The sequence below is a fragment of the Panthera leo genome, chromosome C2 (genome assembly GCF_018350215.1).
Source record: "Panthera leo isolate Ple1 chromosome C2, P.leo_Ple1_pat1.1, whole genome shotgun sequence".
NCBI lineage: Eukaryota > Metazoa > Chordata > Mammalia > Carnivora > Felidae > Panthera > Panthera leo.
This window is the reverse complement of record NC_056687.1, coordinates 46,562,479-46,586,101: the sequence shown is the minus strand read 5'-3', so window position 1 is coordinate 46,586,101 and position 23,623 is coordinate 46,562,479. Positions and strand designations below refer to the sequence as shown.

The following is a 23,623-nucleotide window of genomic DNA, read 5'->3' as shown; positions in this document are numbered from 1 at the left end:
AATATTCTTTTTAGTTAACGATTGTGCAGGAAATGTTTCCTTGGCTAAAACTACCTTTGCAAAGCCAGATTCCTAAAACAGCTTTGTGGGAATGGTATTCAATTAATATTATTTCCCACCAAATGAGATGTTCAACAAATGATCATCCAGATGTTTCCTCCAACTTCTGTTGCCTGGGAGCCCACTGCATGATGAGGAAGCCCTGACCATTGTGGAAGACTTTGAACATTTAGATGGTTTCTCCTAGGTCTTGAGCTGAAATATTGTCTCCATGACCTCACAGATCATACCTCTTCCTTGTGATGATTCTTGGAATATCTGAAAATTGTTATTGCATGGCCTGTTTGACAAGTTTCTGTCCTGTTTCTTATAAAGTGGTCACTGGATGGAACATCATTTTTGGCTTGTATCCTAGGCATCTTGAGTCTGATACTGTTATTTGTAAACTCTGACACTAGACTTAGATGAAATAGTTCAGCATAATCTATCGGTTAGAGTAGTCAGAATACAGTGGAACATTTACCTCCTCTTTGCTGAATCATGTTTTTGTTTGCCACAAGTCTGGAATTTTGCTAACCTTTTAAAAAGCAGCTATGCCTGTTCAAATCTAGATGATAAGCAACTACAAACCGTGTCTTTTATCATATCGACTATTTTACAATCTGTATTTCCCTACCTATTCGACTCTGCCCTTTGTTTTAGCAAATCTAAAGCATCCATTCTATTGGCTTAACTTTTATACCATGCTGAAGACATCCAAACATAATGGTTAAGGGGCACTTGGGTGGCTCAGCTGGTTAAGCAATCAACTCTTGATCTTGGCTCAGGTCATGATCTCAGGGTTCATGAGATCAAGCCCCGCACTGGGCTCTGCACTGACAGTGTGGAGCCTGCATGGGATTCACTCTCTCCCCCTCTCTCTGCCCCATCCCTGCTTGCATGTGCTTGCATGTGCTTGCATGTGCTCTCTCTTTCAAAATAAATAAATAAACTTTATATATATATATATATATGTATATATATATATACATATATATACATATATATATATAAAACTTTATATATAAACTTTATATATATATAAACTTTTATATATATAATATATATAAACTTTAAATATATATAATATATATAAACTTTATATATATATAAATATATATATATATATTTATAATGGTTAATAGCATGTACTTTAGAGCTAGTCTATTTGGGTTCAAACCTTTATTCTTTCCTTGCTGTGTGGCCATGGGCAAGTGACTTGATGACCCCATGTCCCAAGTTCCTCATCTATGAAATAAGAATTAAATGAGTTAAAATATGTAAAGCACATAGAAGAAAGGATACAGTAAACATTAGAGAAGTATTTGCAGCTTTTATTTTATGCTCATCCATTTTTCCCAGCACGGTGTTATCTGTAGACTGATTTCTATTCATTAACCCAAGTGATTGACAAAAAAATAGAAATAAAAAAAAAATACCAAGAGGGATAGCAGGTAGGACACACCCACAGAATTCCCTCTCAGATTTCATTTTAAGTTTGAGTTCCAAGAGTAGAGTGGACATTTGCCTGGCTTTCTGCCTGGAATGATGGAAGTAACAGCCTCATATAGTCATGGGAAAGGCCAGAGAGAGAGAGAGAGAGAGAGTGAGCAGCACAGCCGATCTAGCCAAGAGAGGGCCTAAGTTTCCATCCTCATCCTCCCAAGTTGTCCATGACCTAAAGTGATAGAGCATTTGAAAGTTCCTGTGGGCTCTGAGCAGAATGTAGGGTTTTAGATTAAAATGCTCTATAGAGGGGCGCCTGGGTGGCTCAGTCGGTTGAGCGTCCGACTTCAGCTCAGGTCACGATCTCGCGGTCCGTGAGTTCGAGCCCTGCGTCGGGCTCTGGGCTGATGGCTCAGAGCCTGGAGCCTGCTTCTGATTCTGTGTCTCCCTCTCTCTCTGCCCCTCCCCCGTTCATGCTCTGTCTCTCTCTGTCTCAAAAATAAATAAACGTAAAAAAAATTTTTAAAAAAATGCTCTATAGAGAAAGCAAGATAATGTGCCTAACCAGAGTTCTGCAGTCTAGAGAAGAAGGTGCATATCAGAAAGATTCAGGGTGGCTAGTCTACCACAAAAGTCTGGATTAAAATTTAGCTGTGTCTGCAGATTGTAAAGGCAGGGGCGGAGCACAAACTGGGGTGGTGCCTACAGAGCCTTCATTTGCCAATAGGTAAGCGCACTTAATCACTCACGCCAAGTACCAAAGCAAAAGAGTTTCCTCTGGAGCGAAAGGCTAGGAAGGGATTGATCAAGACCTAAAGGCAGACACCTCCCTCCCCAGGGATGCCTTGAGGCAGTTGTATTATACACTCTCCCAATTACACTTCTTGTGTACCTGAGTTTTTCTGAACTATTCTGATTCCATAAAACTTTTCAGTGCATAATTAAAGACACCCCCCCCACACACACACTCCCTAAGTTTCCTTATACCACCTCTTTTTGTATGATAGTGTTCCTACATCCTCATACCACCTTAAAGAGTTCAAGGGCACATCTACAATTGTATTGGAGTGAAAAGCACATAGTATTTAACCACTGTAGATGAGGTAAAGTGCACAAAGACATTATGGTGTCCAGTTATACTGAAATGGCTTTGAACATTAAACAGTTCATTTAAGCATTCCCTATGATTCTTCTCCTGTTAGTGTAGTATAAACCACTGGCTCTCACACTTTGGCGGTCACTGTATCCATTCAGATACAATTGGTTAAAAGTAACAGAAAACCTTGTTCAAGCTGGTTTAAATAATAACGTTTGTTAGTTACAGGAGAAAGTTCAGATGTAGGTCAGGCTTCAGGACATTGTTGAACCAGTGGCTCAAAGAATGTCATGAGGACTCTTGTTTTCTTCATCTCTCTGTTCTTCCATCCACAGTGTCAGAGTCATCCTGCCATGGTTGTAGGCTGGGTTCCGGGCTGGGCCATGTGCTTCTTCAGACATGTGCATTTAGAGCAAGAGCAGGTTTTCTCTCAAGAGTCAGAGAAGAAGCTGAGCGAGGTTTATCTTTCTGTTCTTTCTAATTTCAGTTATTGCAAAGGGGCATGGATTATCCTTAGATCAAGCACACCTCCCCAGAGAAGATACTAATTCCCAAACACTCGACTGCTGCTCTACAATGGGGAGAGCCACAGAATGAACTTTGGGGACTTGACGTCCACCGCCACTCCTGTTCCATCCAAAGAAAGCAATGGAGTCTGTTCTCAGAAAACACAAATATATGCCAAATTTTCCACACAATTTCAGGGGGCTCACAGGGCGTCCTGAAGTACATTTACAGCTCCTCTAGGAGTTTATGGACCTCAGGGCTATGAACTTCTCATCTAAACACTGATCCATAGGGTGCAGTCATTTTAACAGTAGTCCTTCTTTTTATTATTCTGGGGCCAGAAATTGCCACAGTTCTCCCTTTGATCCCCAGAGAAGCAAGGGGGTTGTGTACATGTCTGGACTGTCTTTGGTCTTAACTTCATATGGAATCAACTCCTCCAGGAGTGCCAGCTTCATTCTTTCTCCTTCCTTCTTTTATGCTTTTTATGCTCTCCTTCCAACTCTCCACACAGTCCTCAGACACCCATCTAGTGTTCAGGTCACACTGGCTCTTCTTTGTCTTTGCCTTAGCCTCTTGCTTAAAAATGATCTCCTTGGGGCGCATGGGTGGCTCAGTCAATTAAGCATCTGGCTTTTGATTTTGTCTCAGGTCATGATCTCATGGTTTGTGAGATCACAGTTCATGAGAGAGGTTAGTTAGCAAGGGGCAGAGTTCGATTTGAACCCAGATTTTCATTTGACTCTAGGTCATATGATTTTTCTGCAGCCCCCCACTACTTCCCTAGACTTTCTATGCTCCCCTATGGCTTTCCCAATTCCAGTTCTGGGCATGACATAAAAGACACCAACTCCCAAAAGTTCTTATCAAAGACATCTTCACATTTGAAATATTTCAGATCTCACATTCATATTAAGTCATGAAAATACTTTGGATCTTGATCCAAAGCCAGTCCCTTCAATTCACAATTGCTATATGAGAGGGAGAACTTCATCCTGGTTTCATACTTGGTGCTCGCAAAAAAGGGAGAATGTTTTTCACCAATCACAACATTTTAATTTATTTTTTTCTAATGCTTCTTGAAAGGTCTTCACTTGACCTGGTAATCTGAAATACTTGTAAATTTTTTAAGAAAAAGACACAATCATTTTCTACCTTTATTTATTTATTTATTTATTTATTTTTTAATTCTTTTAACGTTTATTTGTTATTGAGAGACAGAGAGGGACAGAGCGTGAGCAGGGGAGGGGCAGAGAGAGAGGGAGACACAGAATCCAAAGCAGGCTCCGGGCTCTGAGCTATCAGCACAGAGCCCGATGCGGGGCTCGGGCTCACAAACTGCGAGATCATGACCCGAGCCGAAGTCGGTCGCCCAACCGACTGAGCCACTCAGGCACCCCTACCCTTTTTTAGTCATAATGCTCTTTGAAACTCTTCTTTAGTTTTCTAATCTGACTCATGGAGACCAGTTGCCTTCTCCACATTCCAGTCAGAGGAGGTGGCTCACAGACAGAAACAATCTTTCTGTAATGCTGTGATTATGAAGAAAGAGCTTTCCTTTCAAAGCTGTTTGTTTAAGGCAATTATAATCACAATGAGGTTCTATAAAGCTGATAACAAAATCAAATACCTTTCTCTCCTTGAGCCAGAAGAAATATCTTACTATCTATGACATGTATATGAATAATGTCTAGAAAACTGAATGTAACACACAGGTATATAGGGATGAAACAGAAAACTGAAGCTTGGGAATGTTCGCAGGATTGGGACTGGGCTCTGATAGAATGACAAGGTAAGAGAAAAAGCGACATTGTAGACAGATAGGGAAAAGGTTGGGGTATTAGTATAAGTATTTAGCAATTCATATGGCACAGTTGTTATCATAGCAGATACCAACCTTAGACCTGGTACAGGATCGAGGCCTCCAGCCACTCCAAGGGTTAGCAGTTTAGATGCCAGAAAGTAGGGAGGTCTGGAGGGTACTGGGAGAAGTGACATGAAGGAGACGGTGCATTCAGGGACACTAGACAATGGCTACTTACTTACTGAATGTAAATATTCCAAACATAGCTTCTACCCTTAAAGGTGTGAGCCTGTTGCCTATCAGCTTAGAGAAAGAGAAAAAGAGCAGGGCAGGTGATCAGACACTCCAGGGTGCCCAGCACAGTCCAAGTTTATACCTGTTATTCCAAGTTCATTATCAATATCATCCTTGTATTAGGATGACCCTATGATATATCTTAAAGTGTCCCTGATTGAACAATCTATGATATAGATACTCTAATGAAAGGACACAAAGACAAAATGCCGTTCTCTCTAAAGCGAAAAGTCACAAGCAGGGGAAGACCTTGGTATCTGGAAGGAGGAAAAAAAAAATAGTAACAAAGAAAAAACATCTCCACTAATCATCCAACAAAGACTGTAGGTACATGGATATTAGTTTTCGGGGTAACATAGGGAGTCAAAGACACAGTCATAGACAGCCCAGGATAACACAGTGTTCAAAAGATCCGATTGCCAACGCTCCAGGAAAAGTAAGAGCTGGAGGAAAGGCAGAAAACACAGGGAAACTTGGCAAGGAAACCCCTTCAGCCACAATAAGGAATACAAAGACCTAATTTTTGATATATACACTTTTAATTAATTAAATTTCTTTTCTTCAACCATTTGAATGATTTGTTCAGGTTCTACGCAAACAATTCCATAGTATTAATTATTTGGCAACCTTGAAGAAGGGTAATCTCTCCATCCTACCTTCAAGAAAGAATGCCATAGACTGCATGTTAAAAATAAGGGAGATAAAGTGATGATCAAAGATTCATTAGGGATTCTCCCACACTCCAGAGCAATTTACAAAGTGCACACTCTTATCTGTTCACAGGCTGTATCACTTCCTTTGTATAATTTCCTCTTGCTTGACAAGGAGTGCAATTAAAGAGCATCACACATTACATAGTGGGCAAGGATACTCAAGGTGATTGCATTTATTATAATCCTGATATCATTAAAATAGGCATCTTTCAAGTCATCATGGAAAATAAAGATGTATTAGTATATTCCAAGCTCTCTCACAGACAGTGGGTACAAATAAGGAATTCATTTGCATTAATACCCTCAGATTGTAGTATCTTCAAGTCCCACTTTCATTGCCGGAAAGAAATGGAGAAATAAAATTTTTCTCTGACAAGAGTGTCAAAGGTGGCTAAATTAAAATGTAAATGAGGGATCTCAGTGATCTAAATGATATTTTGACAGTTTTCAGGAGCTGACAAAAATTAGCATAGCTTATACAGTAGCTAATAACTCTTTAGATCATACTTTGCATGTTCCTACCTTCATGCCTGTCTGTACCGTTTTCTTCTTTGATAGTGTCCTAACCTCTCAACCTGATGAGATCCTGTCCATCTCAAAGGACTTCTCTATGAAGCTTTCCAGATCCCTTCAACAAAATGCAATGTTTCTATTACATCTACATCTATTTCACAGTACACGCTGGACTGCACTTTGTATCATATATATTTGTGGTGCTTATCCAGTCATCTCTAACAAGCACTAATAGACCCTATTAGTGCTTATTATGGAGCCATTCCTAACTCATGTTTATATCTTGCTATAGTATAATGGACAATATCTTAGACACATTAGAAATTACTTAATATTTATTTAATCAGATTAGGGAATAGCAGGCTCATATAACTCAGCATTGACGAAAGGGACTTTTATACCAATTTGTAACAAAGTCTTTTTCATTACAAATTCCTCTTAGAAAATGTTCAGTGCACTTATATTATATTTTGTTTCATCAGGATTGTGGCACCTCCCTCCTAGCATACATCAGTTATGTCAGCTAGAACTACATTCTGCTGTAAATAACAGAAACCTAAATATGAAGACTTAAGTAAATAAACGTTTATTTTTTCTTTTTGTCCTGTAACATGAGCCTTAGGACAGAAGCTAGTGGTAAGACCTGGAAATCAAAGGGTGATACCTGGAATCTAAACAATAAGAGAATTTTTCTGAGTCCAAAAGAGTCACAGTTCTTTCATCTATACATTATTCATTCATCAAACCTTTACTGTAAACTTACTATGGTGCTATCTATTGGAAAGAGACACTAAAATCATGTAAAATAGTCCATGCTCTCTAGCAGCAAATAATTCGGTATAAGCGTGTATATAGGATGAACTTCACAGTTAAGGTAAGCTTGGATCTTAAGATCCCCATGATCTTAAAGCAATGGCCTATGGAGCCCTTCACAACAAGATTTAAAAAAAAAAATCCAGTTCCTGGAGCAGATTCTCTAAAACCTTAAGCATATGCTAAGAGAATCCAACTGTGTAAAGAGATATTTGTGATTTCCAGCTAACTCTTCACAGTTTATAGCATGCCATTTGCTCACACTGTGGAGAAGATGAGTGGACTTCATGCAACTGTAGGTAGCAAAACATGCATAAAGCATGAAGGAAGAAGGGAGGTGGGACAAAGTAGAGACACAAATATGACTTCTGACACAGTAATTGTCTCTTTTAGAGTTACAGTATTGAAAGGTTATTCTAAGATCTATGGATGGTTGAAACAAAAAGAGGACCTAGTTAATTTTGTTACAAAATTCTTGCATTCTTCCTTAAAAAATTTCATGTTTTTTATGTTGCCAAACTGGCTCAGTAGAAATTAGCTTGCCATTTCTCAGGTTAGCTGGGCACCAGGTCAATACATGCTCTTGTCCAGTTGGTTAAGTAGCTGTTAGAATGCACACAGGGCCAGGAATATGGGATGAAAGTAACCATTGACCAAGCCTGCCATACTGTGACCCACACCAGGCCCAAGACAAAATTGAAGCAGCACAGATAGTAATGGCATGGCAGAATGTTCCAGAACCTCAGTGAAATCTCAGAACATTTCATTTAGTTATTAGATACCACTGTGACTCAGTCTTTGGAACTGTGAAATACAGGCGGTGAAAAACTACTAGAGCCCTTGAGTTCAGTATGTAGGCATGTACTTATGCAGCCCCCAACTCCATTTTTAGCTCTGGTTCTTTTTTTTTTTTTTTTTTTTTTTAATATAATTTATTGTCAAGTTGGCTAACATACAGTGTGTAAAGTGTGCTCTTGGTTTTTGGGGTAGATTCCCATGGTTCATCATTTACACATAACACCCACTGCCCGTCCCAACAAGTGCCTCCTCAATGTCCATCACCCATTTTCCCTTTGCCTCCACCACCTTCCACCCTCAGTTTATTTTATGTATTTAAGAGTCTCTTATGGCTTGCCTCCCTCCCTCTCTGTTTGTAACTATTTTTTCTCCTTCCCTTCCCCCGTGGTCTTCTGTTAAGTTTCTCAAGATCCACATATGAGTGAAAACATAGGATATCTGTCCTTCTCTGACTGACTTATTTCACTCAGCATAATACCTTCCAGTTCCAACCACATTGCTGCAAATGGCATGATTTCATTCTTTCTCATTGCCAAGTAGTATTCCATTGTATATACAAACCACATCTTCTTTATCCATTCGTCAGTTGATGAACATTTAGGTTCTTTCCATAATTTGGCTATCGTCAAAAGTGCTGCTATAAACATTGGGGTACATGTTCTCCTATGCATCAGCACTCCTGTAGCCTTTGGATAAATTCCTAGTAGTACTATTGCTAGGTCATAGGATAGTTCTATTTTTAATTTTTTGAGGAACCGCATTGTTTTCCAGAGCAGCTGCACCAGTTTGCATTCCCACCAACAGTGTAAGAGGGTTCCAGTTTCTCCATATCCTCGCCAGCATCTGTAGTTTCCTGATTTGTTCATTTTAGCCACTCTGACCGGTGTGAGGTGGTATCTCAGTGTGGCTTTGATTTTTATTTCCCTGATGATGAGTGATGTTGAGCATCTTTTCATGTGTCTATTGGCCATCTGGATGTCTTTCTTTGGAAAAGTGTCTATTCATGTCTTCTGCCCATTTCTTCACTGGATTATTTGTCTTCAGGTGTTGAGTTTGGTAAGTTCTTTATAGATTTTGGATACTAACCCCTTATCTGATATGTCATTTGCAAATATCTTTTCCCATTCCACCAGTCGTCTTTTGGTTTTGTTGATTGTTTCCTTTGCAGTGCAGAAGATTTTTATCTTGGTAAGATCCCAATAGTTCATTTTTGCTTTTAATTCCGTTGCCTTTGGAGATGTGTCGAGCAAGAAATTGCTGCAGCTGAGGTCAAAGAGGTTTTTTCCTGCTTTCTCCTCTAGGGTTTAGATGATTTCCTGTCTCACATTTAGGTCTTTCATCCATTTTGAGTTTATTTTTGTGTATGGTGTAAGAAAGTGGGCTAGTTTCATTCTTCTGCATGTTGCTGTCCAGTTCTCCCAGCACCATTTGCTAAAGAGACTTTTTTCCACTGGATACTCTTTCCTGCTTTGTCAAAGATTAGTTGGTCATACATTTCTGGGTCCAATTCTGGGTTCTCTATTCTATTCCATCAGTCTATGTGTCTGTGTTTGTGCCAATACCATACTCTCTTGATTATTACAGCTTTGTAGTAGAGGCTAAAGTCTGGGATTGTGGTGCTTCCCGCTTTGGTTTTCTTCTTCAATATTACTTTGGCTATTTGGGGTCTTTTGTGGTTCCATACAAATCTTAGAATTATTTGTTCTAGTTTTGAGAAGAATGCTGGTGCAATTTTGATTGGGATTGCATTGAATGTGTAGATTGCTTTGGGTAGTATTGACATTTTAACAATATTTATTCTTCCAATCCATGTAGCTCTGGCTCTTAAATTCCAGTCCCCTGCCTGATGTTTCCTTGATCTAGAGATCTAGCCTTGTCCTTATTGATACATACCTTCTTAACTCTTCTAATGTCATTTTAACATCATTTTCAGAGTGGGAGGAAAGAATAAACGTTCGTGGTCAATCCACCATTTTTAACTGGAAATCAATCTCTCAGATTCTCCAAGTCTTCACGGGACTACATTAGGCAAAGATAAGGCATTCTTTGAACACTGAACTCAACCCTGTGCAACGCTAGAATCTAAGCTTGCACATATTTTAAAATATTCAGGATTTGAATTTTTTGATGAAATTTCAGAAAACGCAAGAGATAAAGTGACCTTTTAGTAGCAGTTTCCAAAATAGCCATTTGTATCAAATAACAATTTTGTGACCAACAAAATAATGTGCTTTTATTAGGTACTTTGTTGCCTGCCGGTAGAAGGCTTTGGAAGGAATCTAGGTCACTGAGTGATAGAAGGAAAATTCCCAGAATAACTATGGAGGCAGTGTGGTCAAGTGGAAAAAACATGAGCACTCTTATTAGGCAGGCCTGGAGTCTCACTCCAGCTGAGGCCTTGCCTCATCACTGAATCAGTGTGCCCATATGTTAATAATTATACTTACCTCACTGAAATGCCACAAGACATCAATAATATGACATGTGTAAAATGCCAAGCAGGGGTAGAGGCTCACTAAACGTGAATCCCCTTCCCTTCCTCTTCTGATCACACTCCCTGAGCATGGGAGGTGGCCAGCATTAGAGGACACGATTCTTTAGCTGTGACAGCAGAGTACCTCATCCTGGTCACAAACAGCTTTCTGAGGAATCCTGGTGACAGGAAATTGTGTACAACTAATTCCTACAATGAGAAATTGTACCCACTGTGACAGGCGACCTGCTTGATCAAGACAGAGGGGCGCGTTAAGCAAGCACCACATCTGACCTGTTGCTGAGATTTAGACACTGTCTGCATCTGGGCTTGCTGCCCATTGCTCTTTGTGGCTGTGAATCAACATTGTGACAGAAAGGGCACTGGGTCAACTACATTCCATTAATGGTTCAAAGTGTTTCATTTAGACTCTTACAGCAAAGGAGAAGGAATATGGAAGATATACAGCTTAGGATGCACACAAGCTTGGAAGAAATAGACACATAAGGATTTTTAAATGTAACTCTGAAAAAGCCAAAGACCCTAATGAACTCACACAGCCTAGTTGTCAGAATTAAATCTTCTAACCCAGTGGTTCTCAATATTTTTCTTACCATTACTGAAAGGAGGCCCTGGGTTTCTGAAAGGGGCTCTCAGAAATTGGAAAGCGCCATCAGGTTGAGTGTGTTGGTGCTCACCATCTCAGCAGAGTAGCTCATTTTATTCCACAGCCCATAAAATTATGGCATAATTTTTACACATCCTGCTTTTAAATCAATTTGGAAACCTAATGGGGAAAAATTAATGGTCTTTGGGTAGGGTGTAGAATTCTGAGTTTTGTTGCATTTTTTTAAAGCACATTTTTACATTCTCAAAATATTTCAGATTCTCTTCTCCTAAACACAGTTTTCATATTGTCCTGTCTTACACAGGTTTTTTATCATTTATTAGTTACATCAAGTCCATAAAAGCTGCTTTTAAAGAAAAATATTTAGGGGCACCTGGGTGGCTCAGTTGGTTAAGCGGCCGACTTCGGCTCAGGACATGATCTCGCGGTCTGTGAGTTCGAGCCCCGTGTCGGGCTCTGTGCTGACAGCTCAGAGCCTGGAGCCTGTTTCAGATTCTGTGTCTCCCTCTCTCTGACCCTCCCCTGTTCATGCTCTGTCTCTCCCTGTCTCAAAAATAAATAAAATGTTAAAAAGAAAAAGAAAAATATTTAAAGGCTACTCACTTTACTTTTCATGAATGTTAACTACCTCTTGTTTTCATTTAGTTTGGGAAAATAAAGGTGAGGGGTATTTCATATGATAGAATGGAATAAGACACACAGTTATGAAAATGATTGCAGGACCAGGAAAAAATAGGTAAAGAGAAACAAATTCTCTACATGCCAAATATATAGACATAAATGTTGAGAAACAACTTTCAAAAGAGAATGTGTGATTACAGATGGGATTTGAGTATAATATTTTAACATATCTTCAAACATGGTTCATTTGTTTCATTTTGTTTTCCATTAGGGCACAGATGGTGTTTAAAAATTCATTCTGGGCCATGTATAACTATAATTTCTTTAAATGGATGGCTGCCATAAGTATGCATGAATGACTGTATGAGTTTGGAAAGAATTTTAATTTAATTATACACATTGTTGCAGTTATTATTAAAATAAAATCCGGGTGCTGATTCAGCATGGCTTTCTGGTGGGGACATTATTTTGTAGGTGATTTGATTAACTCTAAGCATATGGGACTGTCTAATGGTATCTAGAGTGGATATATTTCAGTTGTGATAATGAGGTACTTTCTCAACATTTGTAAGTATGAGAATAATAGCAAATGACAAAAAGACTAAGGTGAATCCTGAATTACCTTCTGTCTGGTTATTGATTTGGGGGAAATAAAACCACTTTTATTGTTTCAAATCAAACAGCTAAACAAATAGTTAAACTTTGTCATTAGATGGAACTGTTACAATCTCAGGGTCTTCCAAATGAGTCTTAAGTAAATATGAAATCCATGAAATTTTGTTACCACATATATTTGTGACTCAATAATTTAGGTCTTTTACCAAGGCCTGCCCTCCCCCTCCACTTCAGTGAAGTTAGTAGTATTAAATATGTTGATTACATGCACCAAAAATGAATGCACATTCTTCAGATCTACAAATGGGAACTAAGCATTGATTTAAAGGGATAACCAGTAAATAATGCCAGATATGTAGTAAGAAAATAGTCTCATTTGTTCAAAACTCTATGAGTACAAGGCATATACAGTCCTTCAAGATTTTTTTAAAAAAATTAGCCAGGTCAGAGAAATTACATTCTCCTTTGTTTCCCTCCCAGGAGTCCTCTTGGTCTGCAATGAATCCTTTAGAAAAATCTCTGATATTTTCACTTTTGTGCAATATGTTAACTGTGAACAAATGATAGTACAAATCAGTAATGCAAAGTATTACTTATATTGGAATTAAAACCTGATTGTTAATGCAGAATCTCATGGAAATTAAGGTTAATCTGAACAACATTTTATCTCCTTTTAGACCACAACCTGCCATTTTAAAATCATGGTTAATAGAATGCCCAAAATAAAAAGATCTGCTTAAATGAAAATATATATTCTGCATCTCATTTGTATCCTATTGTGTTAAAAGGCAGGCTAACAGCTAGTCTGTGAGTGTGATATAAGGAAGATGATATACTTCTTTGTTTCAAAAACCTTAGGTATTCCTTTTAAACACTGCATTTCCAAAGCCTTGCTATTATTTAAAATATTAGTCCCTATTTTATTGACTTATTAAATTTGAAGGATCTAAATTAAAATTTAATTAAAGGATTCAAAGAAATAATTGAAAGAAGTGACCTGCGTATTTTTAAAAAATTCCAGGGGTGCCTGGGTGGCTCAGTCGGTTAAGCGTCTGACTTCAGCTCAGGTCACGATCTCGCGGTCCGTGAGTTCGAGCCCCGCGTCGGGCTCTGGGCTCTGGGCTGATGGCTCAGAGCCTGGAGCCTGCTTCTGATTCTGTGTCTCCCTCTCTCTCTGCCCCTCCCCCATTCATGCTCTGTCTCTCTCTGTCTCAAAAATAAATAAACGTTAAAAATTTTTTTTAAAAATTCCAATTTCGATTTCTATTCTCTTGGTTCTTAGAAAATAAAAAGTAGAATTATTATACTATTATTTGCTTGTCCTAGTGTAATAAATATGAGCTGTCTGGATGATTTAAAATTCTCTAGCTTGCTATGGTCACCTCATCCTTTTATATTTAAACAACATTGTTCAAGGGAGGTGGCTGGGAGGGGAGTTGGATTAAATAGACGATGGGATTTAAGGGGTGCACTTGTGATGAGCACCGGGTGACGGGTGACGTATGGAAGCACTGAATCACTATAGTGTACACCTGAAACTAAAATTTTACTTTATGTCAACTAACTGGAATTTAAATAAAAACTTAAGAGCAAACCACAAATTGTTCAAATATCCTGACTTACTTAGGGATGGAACCTCTTTGTCAAGAGGATGGTGAGCTGTGCGGAGGTTTAAGCTTCTCAAAACCTCTGGTTCTAGGAATCTCCTGCTATTTCTCATCGTTTTATCTTTGCTTTCATTTCACCTCCTGAGGACACTGCCCTTTTCCATGAGGAATCAATAAATTGCACACCAACCTGTCACCTCTGTACTTCTAAGACCCATTTCCCAGAGTTTCATCCAATCAAGACTTAAACTGTAGTAAATTTAAGAGAGTTTGGGAGAAAGGCTGGGGTGTGTGTGTTACAACAGCACACATAGCAAACAACTAAACACCTTTATTGGATATCTCTATCTTTGAAAGCATCTTTGTGTTCTCAGCACTGGGGAATTTTTACTATTTTTCACTTCTGAGCTCCAGCTTCCAGCCATATCATGGTCAGCTTCATGTCCTCTGCTTCCCCCATCTCCTTCCTGATAAGGTTACCCTCCCTGCTCCAAGGTCCTATTTGCTTCTTTCACCGAATGGAACTGGGACTCTTCATCTAGCCTTAGTTCATAAAGGCATTGCTGGGCTGGGGGTTAGGGGCATGAGGGTCATCTTCCAAACTAAGCACACCCTTTAAGGTGCACACCTGGTCAGCACAGGCAATGCTCTCCTAGAGAAGAATTCTGCAGATATCAGCTTGTGTTTCCTCTCCCTCCTGCATTGGGTAGCTATTTAGGAAATGAGGACTTAGAATTTGTCTCGGAGATGAAAGCAAGCAGTGTGTAATGAATATTTGGAAGAACCGTCAAACTTTAAACCTATTCTCAGAGCCATAAATAAGGCAACTGAGGCCTAGAGAGGTTAGGAGCCTTGCTGGAGATCATACAGCACTTTCAAGCGGAAGTTGGATACAAGAGTCTGGTCCAGAGCTGTTTCCATGATCTCATGAAACAACTCAATTTCTCAGAAGCCAAACAACATCTCAGCTCTGTGTATTTAATTTTCGACTGTGTTGCCAGCAAAGGTCCCACAGGAAAGAACACAGGCGTAGAGAAGAGGAAGCATGCATCTACTATACACCTAAATCACATTATCTCAGTTACTCTGCTCTGTTCCCTATTCATTTCTCAGTTTTCTGTTAACCCTTCACGAATAATTTATTCTTTTGTTTCCAGGCATGATGTTGATGTTATGGAGAGCATTCTTACTAAAATCTTTGGCAGCTTCCATCAGAGATAAAACACCAAGCTGAAGCCTTCTTGTTTTGATCCACAAGAGAATGAATTAGTTAAATTTTTATGTTCCTAGAAAAACCAAAGGGGTGTTGGTGGGTGGGGGTGAGGAGTAGAAGGAGAAAAAAAGAGGTGGTCATACAGGAGAAAAAGGCAAATGGAAAACAAGGAAAGTCAGTCATGTTGCTGAAATATGCCAAGAAAAAAAATTTAACCATTATCCACTAGGATAAATTAAATATTTTCTATAATAAATCATGTCCCTAACACTTCTGTCTTAAATTTGCTATACTACCTAAATAGTTTACAAATGTTAAGAAAATATGAATAGCAAACCTGAGAGCTAGATTTGGATGAAATGACTAACTGAAAGAAGTTACAAGATAAAGAAAAAAAAATGTATCCAAACCACTTTTGTTGACAAAAAGGAAGAAAGTCTCAGCAGAATTCAGACGTTTAGCAACAATGTTGGTTGCAAACATTTGTCCAAACAGTCAACAGGACAAAGAAAATGCTCCTGTGAGAAGAGTAACCAGATCTGAGGGCTCTGGTCTTTGAAGTTTAAAATATTTCCCCAGAACTGCCACATTCATCTTTCTCTACTATCCTACTGGAAGATCACAAAAGTAAATTCTTGTTTGTTCCCTCTTTCTGATATCCTGCCAAAAATACACACTCACTGATAAAGCCCACCAGTGATTCATTAAATACCATCATCCCAAGTTTTCCAGTATAAATGCCATATTAAATGAGTCTCTTCTGTTTTATTAATGCTTAACAGACATTTAATAGCAATGATGGTGCCAATGATTCTTACTGTGTCATACCATTAAAACCCAGATGTTTCTGTACGAACAGAAGCAAAAAGGCACCAGCCTCCAGGTTCTTGCCCTCTATTCTCATTTCCTTAGCAGTGGCTGAGCTGGGATTCATTTGGAAGCAGAAATAGCAGTCTGTAGCCATTCTTTGCATATTTTCATTTACTCTGCAGATCAATTCAATTTTCTCTATTCTTCCACTCATTAATGATTAAGAGAAGAAGGAAAGAAAGATAAAAAAGAGCAAAAGAGAGAAGACAAAAGGGGGAACAAGGTCTGGTGAATTAAAATTTAGGTTAAGAATCTCTATATATTTTTAAATTTCTTAACATGCAGAAATCAAACATAACTACATCCAAACAATACACATTTTAATTTCCTGGTATTTGATATGTAACTATTCTGTGTGGCCCTAGTCTTCCCCAGAGCCTTCATCCAAAGCATTAATTCATTTACTAGTCAATGAACGGAGTTGACCATGGCTGCTACAAGTCCTAGCACGTGTCAGTGAACTGGTGTGCAATGAAGACACTGCTCAGTTTATGTTTTCTCTGTTGGACTTGTCACAAGGGAGGCTCTAAAACCCATATCTGTTTGAGACTCTGTAGGAAGGGCATGGGACCTGGGCTTGCCTTGTGGAAGCACTTTTGAGCTTCAGGGGGCCTCATAACAGAGGTTATATTATGATGACGGCCTCCTGTAAATCTGTTCACTTTGGGTCCTGGTTAGCATCGCCCTTTCTGGGGGCATCTGGTGGTTCAGTCGGTTAAGCATTGGACTTCGGCTCAGGTTATGATCTCACTGTTTGTGAGTTGGAGCCCCGCGTCAGGCTCAGTGCTGACAGCTCAGAGCCTGGAGCCTGCTCCAGATTCTGTGTCTCCCTCTCTCTCTGCCCCTCCCCCCTAGTCTCTCTCTCAAAAATAAATAAACATTAAAAAAAAAAAAAAAAAGAATCCCCATTTCTGACCTGACCCAGCTATCTGAGCCACGTGGGTAAAGTAGTCCTGGACAAGTTTTGCTCCTACTGCCTCAGCAGATGTTAACCCTCAATCACACCAAGTCCCAGAGGTGAGGAAGATGACAAAGTTGGCTAAAGCAGCATGAAGGGAGTGAGAAAGATAATGCAAACTATAATTGCACTATATCCAGTTATCGTTCTAGAAATGAATCCGTTATGTTACATTGGCGTGAGGTCCCACAAGGAGATTTTTGTCATTACAGAGCAATATTCTTTCATTGTTTTTGCAACTCAGTAAAGTGACAACGCTCGGAAGTGGGAGAAATAGGGACAGAAATAGCATCAACCATCTTCCACATCCGTGCTATACCTGTAATCCCCCTGCACTACAGCAGTACGATCTCCAGAGATGTTCTCTAGCCAGAGTTCCATACTCTATAGTTCCAAAGCAAAACCCAAGAAGCTGAAGCATAGAAATATGGAATTGTCTTATAGTATCAGTCACCAAGAGCTTTTTTATTTCACCTCCTTAAATATAACTCCAGTTTGCCCCTTTCTCCTTCATCTCTTTCCTCCTACCGACCTTATTCAGAACCTCTTTGCCACTCTATTCTCCACTATTAATACCCCTTTAAAATACCAGACAGTCAGTAAAACAGGGATGAAAAAATGTAAGTGCTCCTACTTCTTACTTTAGGCATTTATAGTTGGCATCTTTTCATGCTGTATCAACAAGGAGTAGAGAGGGCAATAGCCCAGGTTTTGCCTGTTCTGGCAAGGCTTCTATAATGCTGACAGTTCACAGGTGAATCCTCTGCCTCTGGGCAGTTCTATGTCATCAGGAGAATGCCAGCATGAGACTCACAATACCTTGCTCTGTCACCATCTCTGTGGCCTTAAAGTCACCATTCAGTGCCCTCTGAAAGGAGTTGTCCAACAAACGAGAGTTTTCTCAGAGAACAATTACTAGAAGTCTTAGTACGTGACTGACTGCTTGCCACATTAGCACATCATGTTTGATATGTCCAATACTGAACTCATGATCTTGTCTCCTACCTTTACATCCAACCAAAACACTTCCCCTTATCATATTCCCTTGCTGTGTGAAAGGCAATGCTTTCTACCTAGAAACCTGAGCATCTTCCTTGACTCTTCCTTAACCCCACATGTAATCAGTCCCTACCTTCATAAATATCCATCATGTCAGTCTCCCCTCTCCAAGCCCACTGACACTGCAGATCAAATTCACTGTCACTCCCTGTAACTGTACAAATCACCAGACTAGTCTCCAGATAGGCTCTTCCTGGCTTCTAGTCTTGCTCTCACTCCAATCTATTCCTCACCTTCCTGTCTGGTGGAGCTTTCTAAAATAAAAATTGGATAATGTAACTCTTTCTTAGAACCCTTTAGCTGTTTATCAGTGTTATAAAAATAAAATCCTGACTCCTTAGCCTGTCTTAGATCTTGCCCCTGTCAACTTTTCCGGATTGGTCTTCAGTTCCTCCTATTAAATCAGCAATAGTTAACCCCACTCAGCTCCCTTAACATGATTCATCATGGTGTCTGTGAGTCAGCCTACTTTGTTTTTGGCTTCAGATCACCTTCCCCAGTTTGTCTTTTTATTCAAGATGCAGCTGGAGTTTCATACTCACCATAAAGGGGTCCTTGAACTCCTTCCACTGTGGTATTGTGGCACTAGTCTGTAATTCCAAAATGGTGCTGACAGCAATGAATTTGTTCACCTCCCCCACAGAATGTAGGCTCCTCTGATTGAACTTTTTATGTCCACTGTCTACATTAGTCCTAAAGCATCTTAGGGTCCAACAGACATCCAATAAATGCTTATTGAATAAATTTGGTAGAAGGGTTTAACACATGAGGGATCTATAGGGGAATTGAACAAGATGATCTCCAGAGTCCTTTCCAACTCTTAGCTTTTCACTTGAAGATATCAGTCGCTTCCAAGATTTTGAATATCACATCCACTTGTGACTTTTACCTATGACTCGAAGGCACTCCTCAACCTGAGTTTTAGACCCAAATGTCCCCCTGCCTGTTATATAACTTCAAATACTAGCTGCTGAGTATCTCAAATTCACTATGTCCAAAATCAACTCACCTGCCTACACAACCTGATCCACCTTTCCAGTTTTCTGTATTTGTTAATGACACCATCCTCCTCTTAGGAGCCCATGTTAATGACATCAAGGATGGCACCTTTCTCCTAAAAGCAATCAACTGCCTAGTCCTGTGGATTCATCTTTCCAAAAGACCAGTTCCTTTTGTCACTGCATTTACTTACAGTCTCCATCAAATTGCTTGTGATGCTAATTGGCATTTGTTGCATTCTGACTTTCATGATGTGTTTCCATCTCTGTACCAACACTAGATCCTAGAAGATTTCTGTATTATGGCTGCAAATCCCACAAGTCTTTGCATAGGGTTTGCAAGTAGATAGCAGGTGGTCAACAACTCTTGGTAGAATGGCTGAATGAATGTTAGGATGTTAGGTTTAAACTGCTTTGGGGGCATGGATCTTGTTATATGCTTTTTTTTATGTCCCGCCCCCAATACAGTAAATATAGTAAAAGGCATAGGAAACAAGAAATACATATTTTTTTTAATATCCAACACTGCACCTTTTAAGTCTGAGTTGTTGCAACAACTGGCTGTAATTAAAAAAACAAAACAAAGCAAAACAAAACAAAAACACGCTCTGCTTTCTTAGACTCAGCTCTCAGCTAAAACCATCCAGGATCCTGGTTTCCCACCCCTTCCAGTGGCCTGATGCGCGGCAGGGGAGGAGCAATGAACAAGCTGGGCTTGAGGAGTCAGGAGAGCGGGATGGGGGAAGTCCCGGAAGTCAATGACCAGTGCGAGCAGCCGCCCCAGCGAGATCAGCTTGGGCTGCCGTCCCAACAATAACAGGCGCCCGGGCCGGGCAGGGCTGCCGGAGGCCCGAGCTTGGGGGCGGAACCCCGATTGGGGGAAGCGGGGTGGGACGCTTTCCTAAGACTGCAGGGGATTGGAGGAGAGAGAAGAGGGGCGGTTGAGCTCAAGGAGTGGGCCGGGGACCTAACGGGCCGACTGAGGAGAGAGCGTGTTGATTGGGTGGCTCGGAGGGAGACGGACCGGAGCCAACTGCAGACTGGCCTTGGCGGGCCGAGGAGGCGTGGTCAGTGCGCGCCAGAGGGAGCGCGAGGGAGCGGGCGGCCCGCCTGCCAGCTAGCTAGCCGGAGCCCCGGGCGTGTGCCGCGAGTCGGGGTTGGGTTGAGGGACGCGGCGCGGGAGGCGCGTCCTCCGGCTCTGCCGCAGCGGCCCTCCGCGGCTCGAGTACCCCGCTTCCTTCCCTCTCTTCCCCAGCGCTCTGGTCTGGGGTCTCCGGATAGGGAGCGGAGGGAAGGAACTAGAGAAGAGGAGGCGAAAGCGGAGCAAGGGGCAGAGACGGTCCCGGCGCGGGGCGTAGCGCGCGGTGCCTCTCGCTCTCCCGCCGCAGCCGCCGCCTCCTCTCCCGGGGCTCCCGCACTATGCAGGCGGACAGCCGGCCGCCGAGATGGGGAGCCGGGCGGCGGTGAGAGCCGGGCGCAGCCCTCCCCGTCTCCGAGTCCGGGCCGCGGCCGCCGCCCCCGCCCGGGCCGCGCTCCCCTTCTCCCGCCCTCGCCCACCCCGCCCCAACTCCTCCTCCTCCTCCTTCCCCATGCCTCTGTTCCTCCTGCTTTTACTTATCCTGCTCCTGTTGCTCGAGGACGCCGGAGCCCAGCAAGGTGAGTGGTTCCCGGGGAGCGCGCGGAGCCCCAGGGGCGGCGGGGTCGCAGGGGAACCTCCGGGATGCCGGGTCTCTAGACGCGCGGGGGAGGTGCAGTGCGCTTGGGTGCGTGACCAGACCAGGCCCTCTCCGGGATGAGTTGCAAAGGTGGGCTCTGCCCCTTGTCCCCCAAGTTGGCGCGTCTTTACTTTTTGACCAGGCCTTTGGTGCTGCTGAAAAGAGAGAAGTGAGACTCTGCTGTGAAGGCCTCCTTTTCGGTATTGGATTCTTCTTGGAAAAATATTTGGGAGGAAAAAGGTTTTGGAGATGTGACCCCTAAAGTTAAGCTAAAATGATGGACAGAGTAGGAAGACAAGATAATTAAATAGCATCTTAAACCAGTTAAAGGCAAGTGGTGCTAATTATCTTTTGTGAAAGTGCTCAGGTTCAAAAGCGAAGGATACTGATTCTGGTTAGCTTTGAGTTTTGGATTCAGTACAAGTCCTTTACGATCCCTTCCTATTATTCCTGCTGGTGGTCTAGATTGCCTGGGTCAGACACTCATTCTGACCCAAGGCAACGTGCTATGAGCATTCCGAGTTAAAAGGGTAAGCCCTTCCAGAAAGTGACAGAACTTTTTTTCCGTCTACCGTCCTTGAAATACCTGTTTCAGAATTGAGCAAAACTGTTTATTGAATAATCATCATAATGGAAAGAGAATGCAGGGCTGATTCCTCCTCCGGCCTTTAGTACTATTTTCAGGCAGTGAACTGCAATTTTTCAATCAGTTTGGCATCAGTTATTGAACACATTTTCCCATTGTATTTCCTTTTTTATTGCAGTGAGAAGAATATGGATTGGATTGTTATTTATTGCTGGGAAGATTTTTTTTTAAGTTGATCTCCATGTTTAAGTCCAGCTTAAATGTTGTTCTCATATGGTTCTCAGTAAAGTGTGGAATCATGGCCACAGCCTGTCGTTATGAAAATGCCGAAACTTTGACAGGCATGTGGAAATAGAATCTCACAATGAAGAAAAATGTATTTGGTAAAGTGACCTCTTTTAGTTCTAGGCACGTTTCTACGCCATGTAACTTAAAATTTAGATGCTTAGCATTCAGGTTTTTAGTTAGTTTATCTTAAATAAATTCCTGAATCAGCATTTAATAAAATAAAGTGTGATATCTCCTCCTTCCCACCCCCCTATTGAAGTTTTAGAGCCTGTGCATGTATTTTCCTTCTAGTAGGAGAGAGAAAAAACGAGAAGGCTTGCATAGTGCTACAACTAGTTGGGACTTTGTGGTAGGCATAGTACTCAGTGGTGTATGTGTATTAAGTCATTTAATCCTCAACACAACCATCTGAGATAGGGATGGTTATCCCATTTCAAACATAAGGGAACTGAGACACAAAAGTTACCTTGATACAGAAAGGAATGTAACCGTATAAGCAGAATGCTCAGTTTTGCTTATTTCTAGATCTGAAGTGTTCATATCATGTTTTTAAAAATCATCTTTGAGCAGTATAGAATCAGTTCTGTGTCTCCTCACCAAATGAGACAGTTTCCTTAGTTTTTGGAATTTCTCGAAACTGGCCTAATTAACACACAACATTAACTTATTTTCTTTCAAGGTTTGATTTCAGGGTTTGTATTTTCTTAAGTTTATTTATTTGAGAGAGAGAGAGAGCCAGCAAGCAGGGGAGGGGCAGAGAGAGAAGGAGAAAGAGAATCCCGAGCAAGATCTGCACTCCCAGTGCAGGGCCAAGACACAGGGCTAGAATTCACGAATCCTGAGATCGTGACTTGAGTGAGCTGAGGTCAAGAGTCTGACGCTTAACCGACTGAGCCATCCAGGTGCCCCCATTCAACTTCGGTTTTTTGCACGGCGTTTTAACAAACACATGGTTCTCTTTCACAGCAATGTCTTATATAAGCAGTGTAGATTAGCACAAATAGAAAGGATGGTGTTAATTTAAAAGACCCGATTTCTAGTTCTGCTAAGTTGATAGGGTAAATTTTGTGAGGTCACTTAATTTCTTTGTACCACAGTTTTCTACATCTGTGATAAGAGAATAACCTATTCCATAGCCTTAAAAAAATGAAATGATAGTACATAGGAATTTTGCAAAGGGAAAAGTGTAATATAGCTATAAGTGATTATCATTATTAATTTTGAGTGTATTAAGTTGATAAATAAGAACCAGTTAGGTATACATCACTGGAAACAGGAATTGTGTGAGATTTCAGTTCCCCTAATTTTTAAAAATTATATTTTTTATCCAAAGGACCCTGATGCAGTCGGTGATAGAATTGCTTTTAAACCAGTCTTAACTAATCTAACAGACAAGCTTTGGGATCCAACTGGTATTCCCTCACATAACCTGAAAAGAAATCTAATTTAAAAATGAAGAGCAGTGTTTTAAAACTCCATTAGAATTTTTAATAATGGGAATGTCTATATTTTGTAGTGTTAAGTGACAAACTGGAGTTTTTACTCTATAAGTCTTTGGAAGAAGACTGAAAAGAAATAAAATAGTAGTTGTCTTCTGGGTATTTCTTTATGCTTTTCCATATTTTCTGTAATTAACATATAGTCAAAATATAAGCTGTGAAAAAAATGTTTTATGATATTTCAGTTTTTTTTCCCCCTTTGGCCAGTCTAGGTAGAAATGCATTTAATGTATATGTTGAGGTAGAACTGTGCTTCAGATTTTTTTTTAAATCTTGCAGATATCATTTGAAGTAGCAGAAGGTATTACTCTCATTCCAGTTACAGTCGACCCTTGGGCTACACAGGTCAAACTGCGCCGATTTTTTTTTTTAATAAGTGTGTTAGAAAATTTTTTGGAGATTCACAAACATTTGAAAAAACTCAGGAACTTAATAGCCCAAAAATATGTAAAAAATAAGAAAAAGTTATG

General features: G+C 40.6%; 1 protein-coding gene across 1 annotated transcript in view; it reads left to right on the top strand.

The window, feature by feature from the left end:
* Window positions 1-20,204: 20,204 nt before the first annotated feature.
* Window positions 20,205-23,623, top strand: part of DCBLD2 (discoidin, CUB and LCCL domain containing 2) — a 90,089-nt gene continuing 86,670 nt past the window's right edge. Inside the window, exon 1 of the mRNA XM_042903215.1 lies at window positions 20,205-20,721. Coding sequence (XP_042759149.1) covers window positions 20,511-20,721 — 211 coding nt within the window. The 5' untranslated portion in view covers window positions 20,205-20,510. The remainder of the gene's footprint in view (window positions 20,722-23,623) is intronic.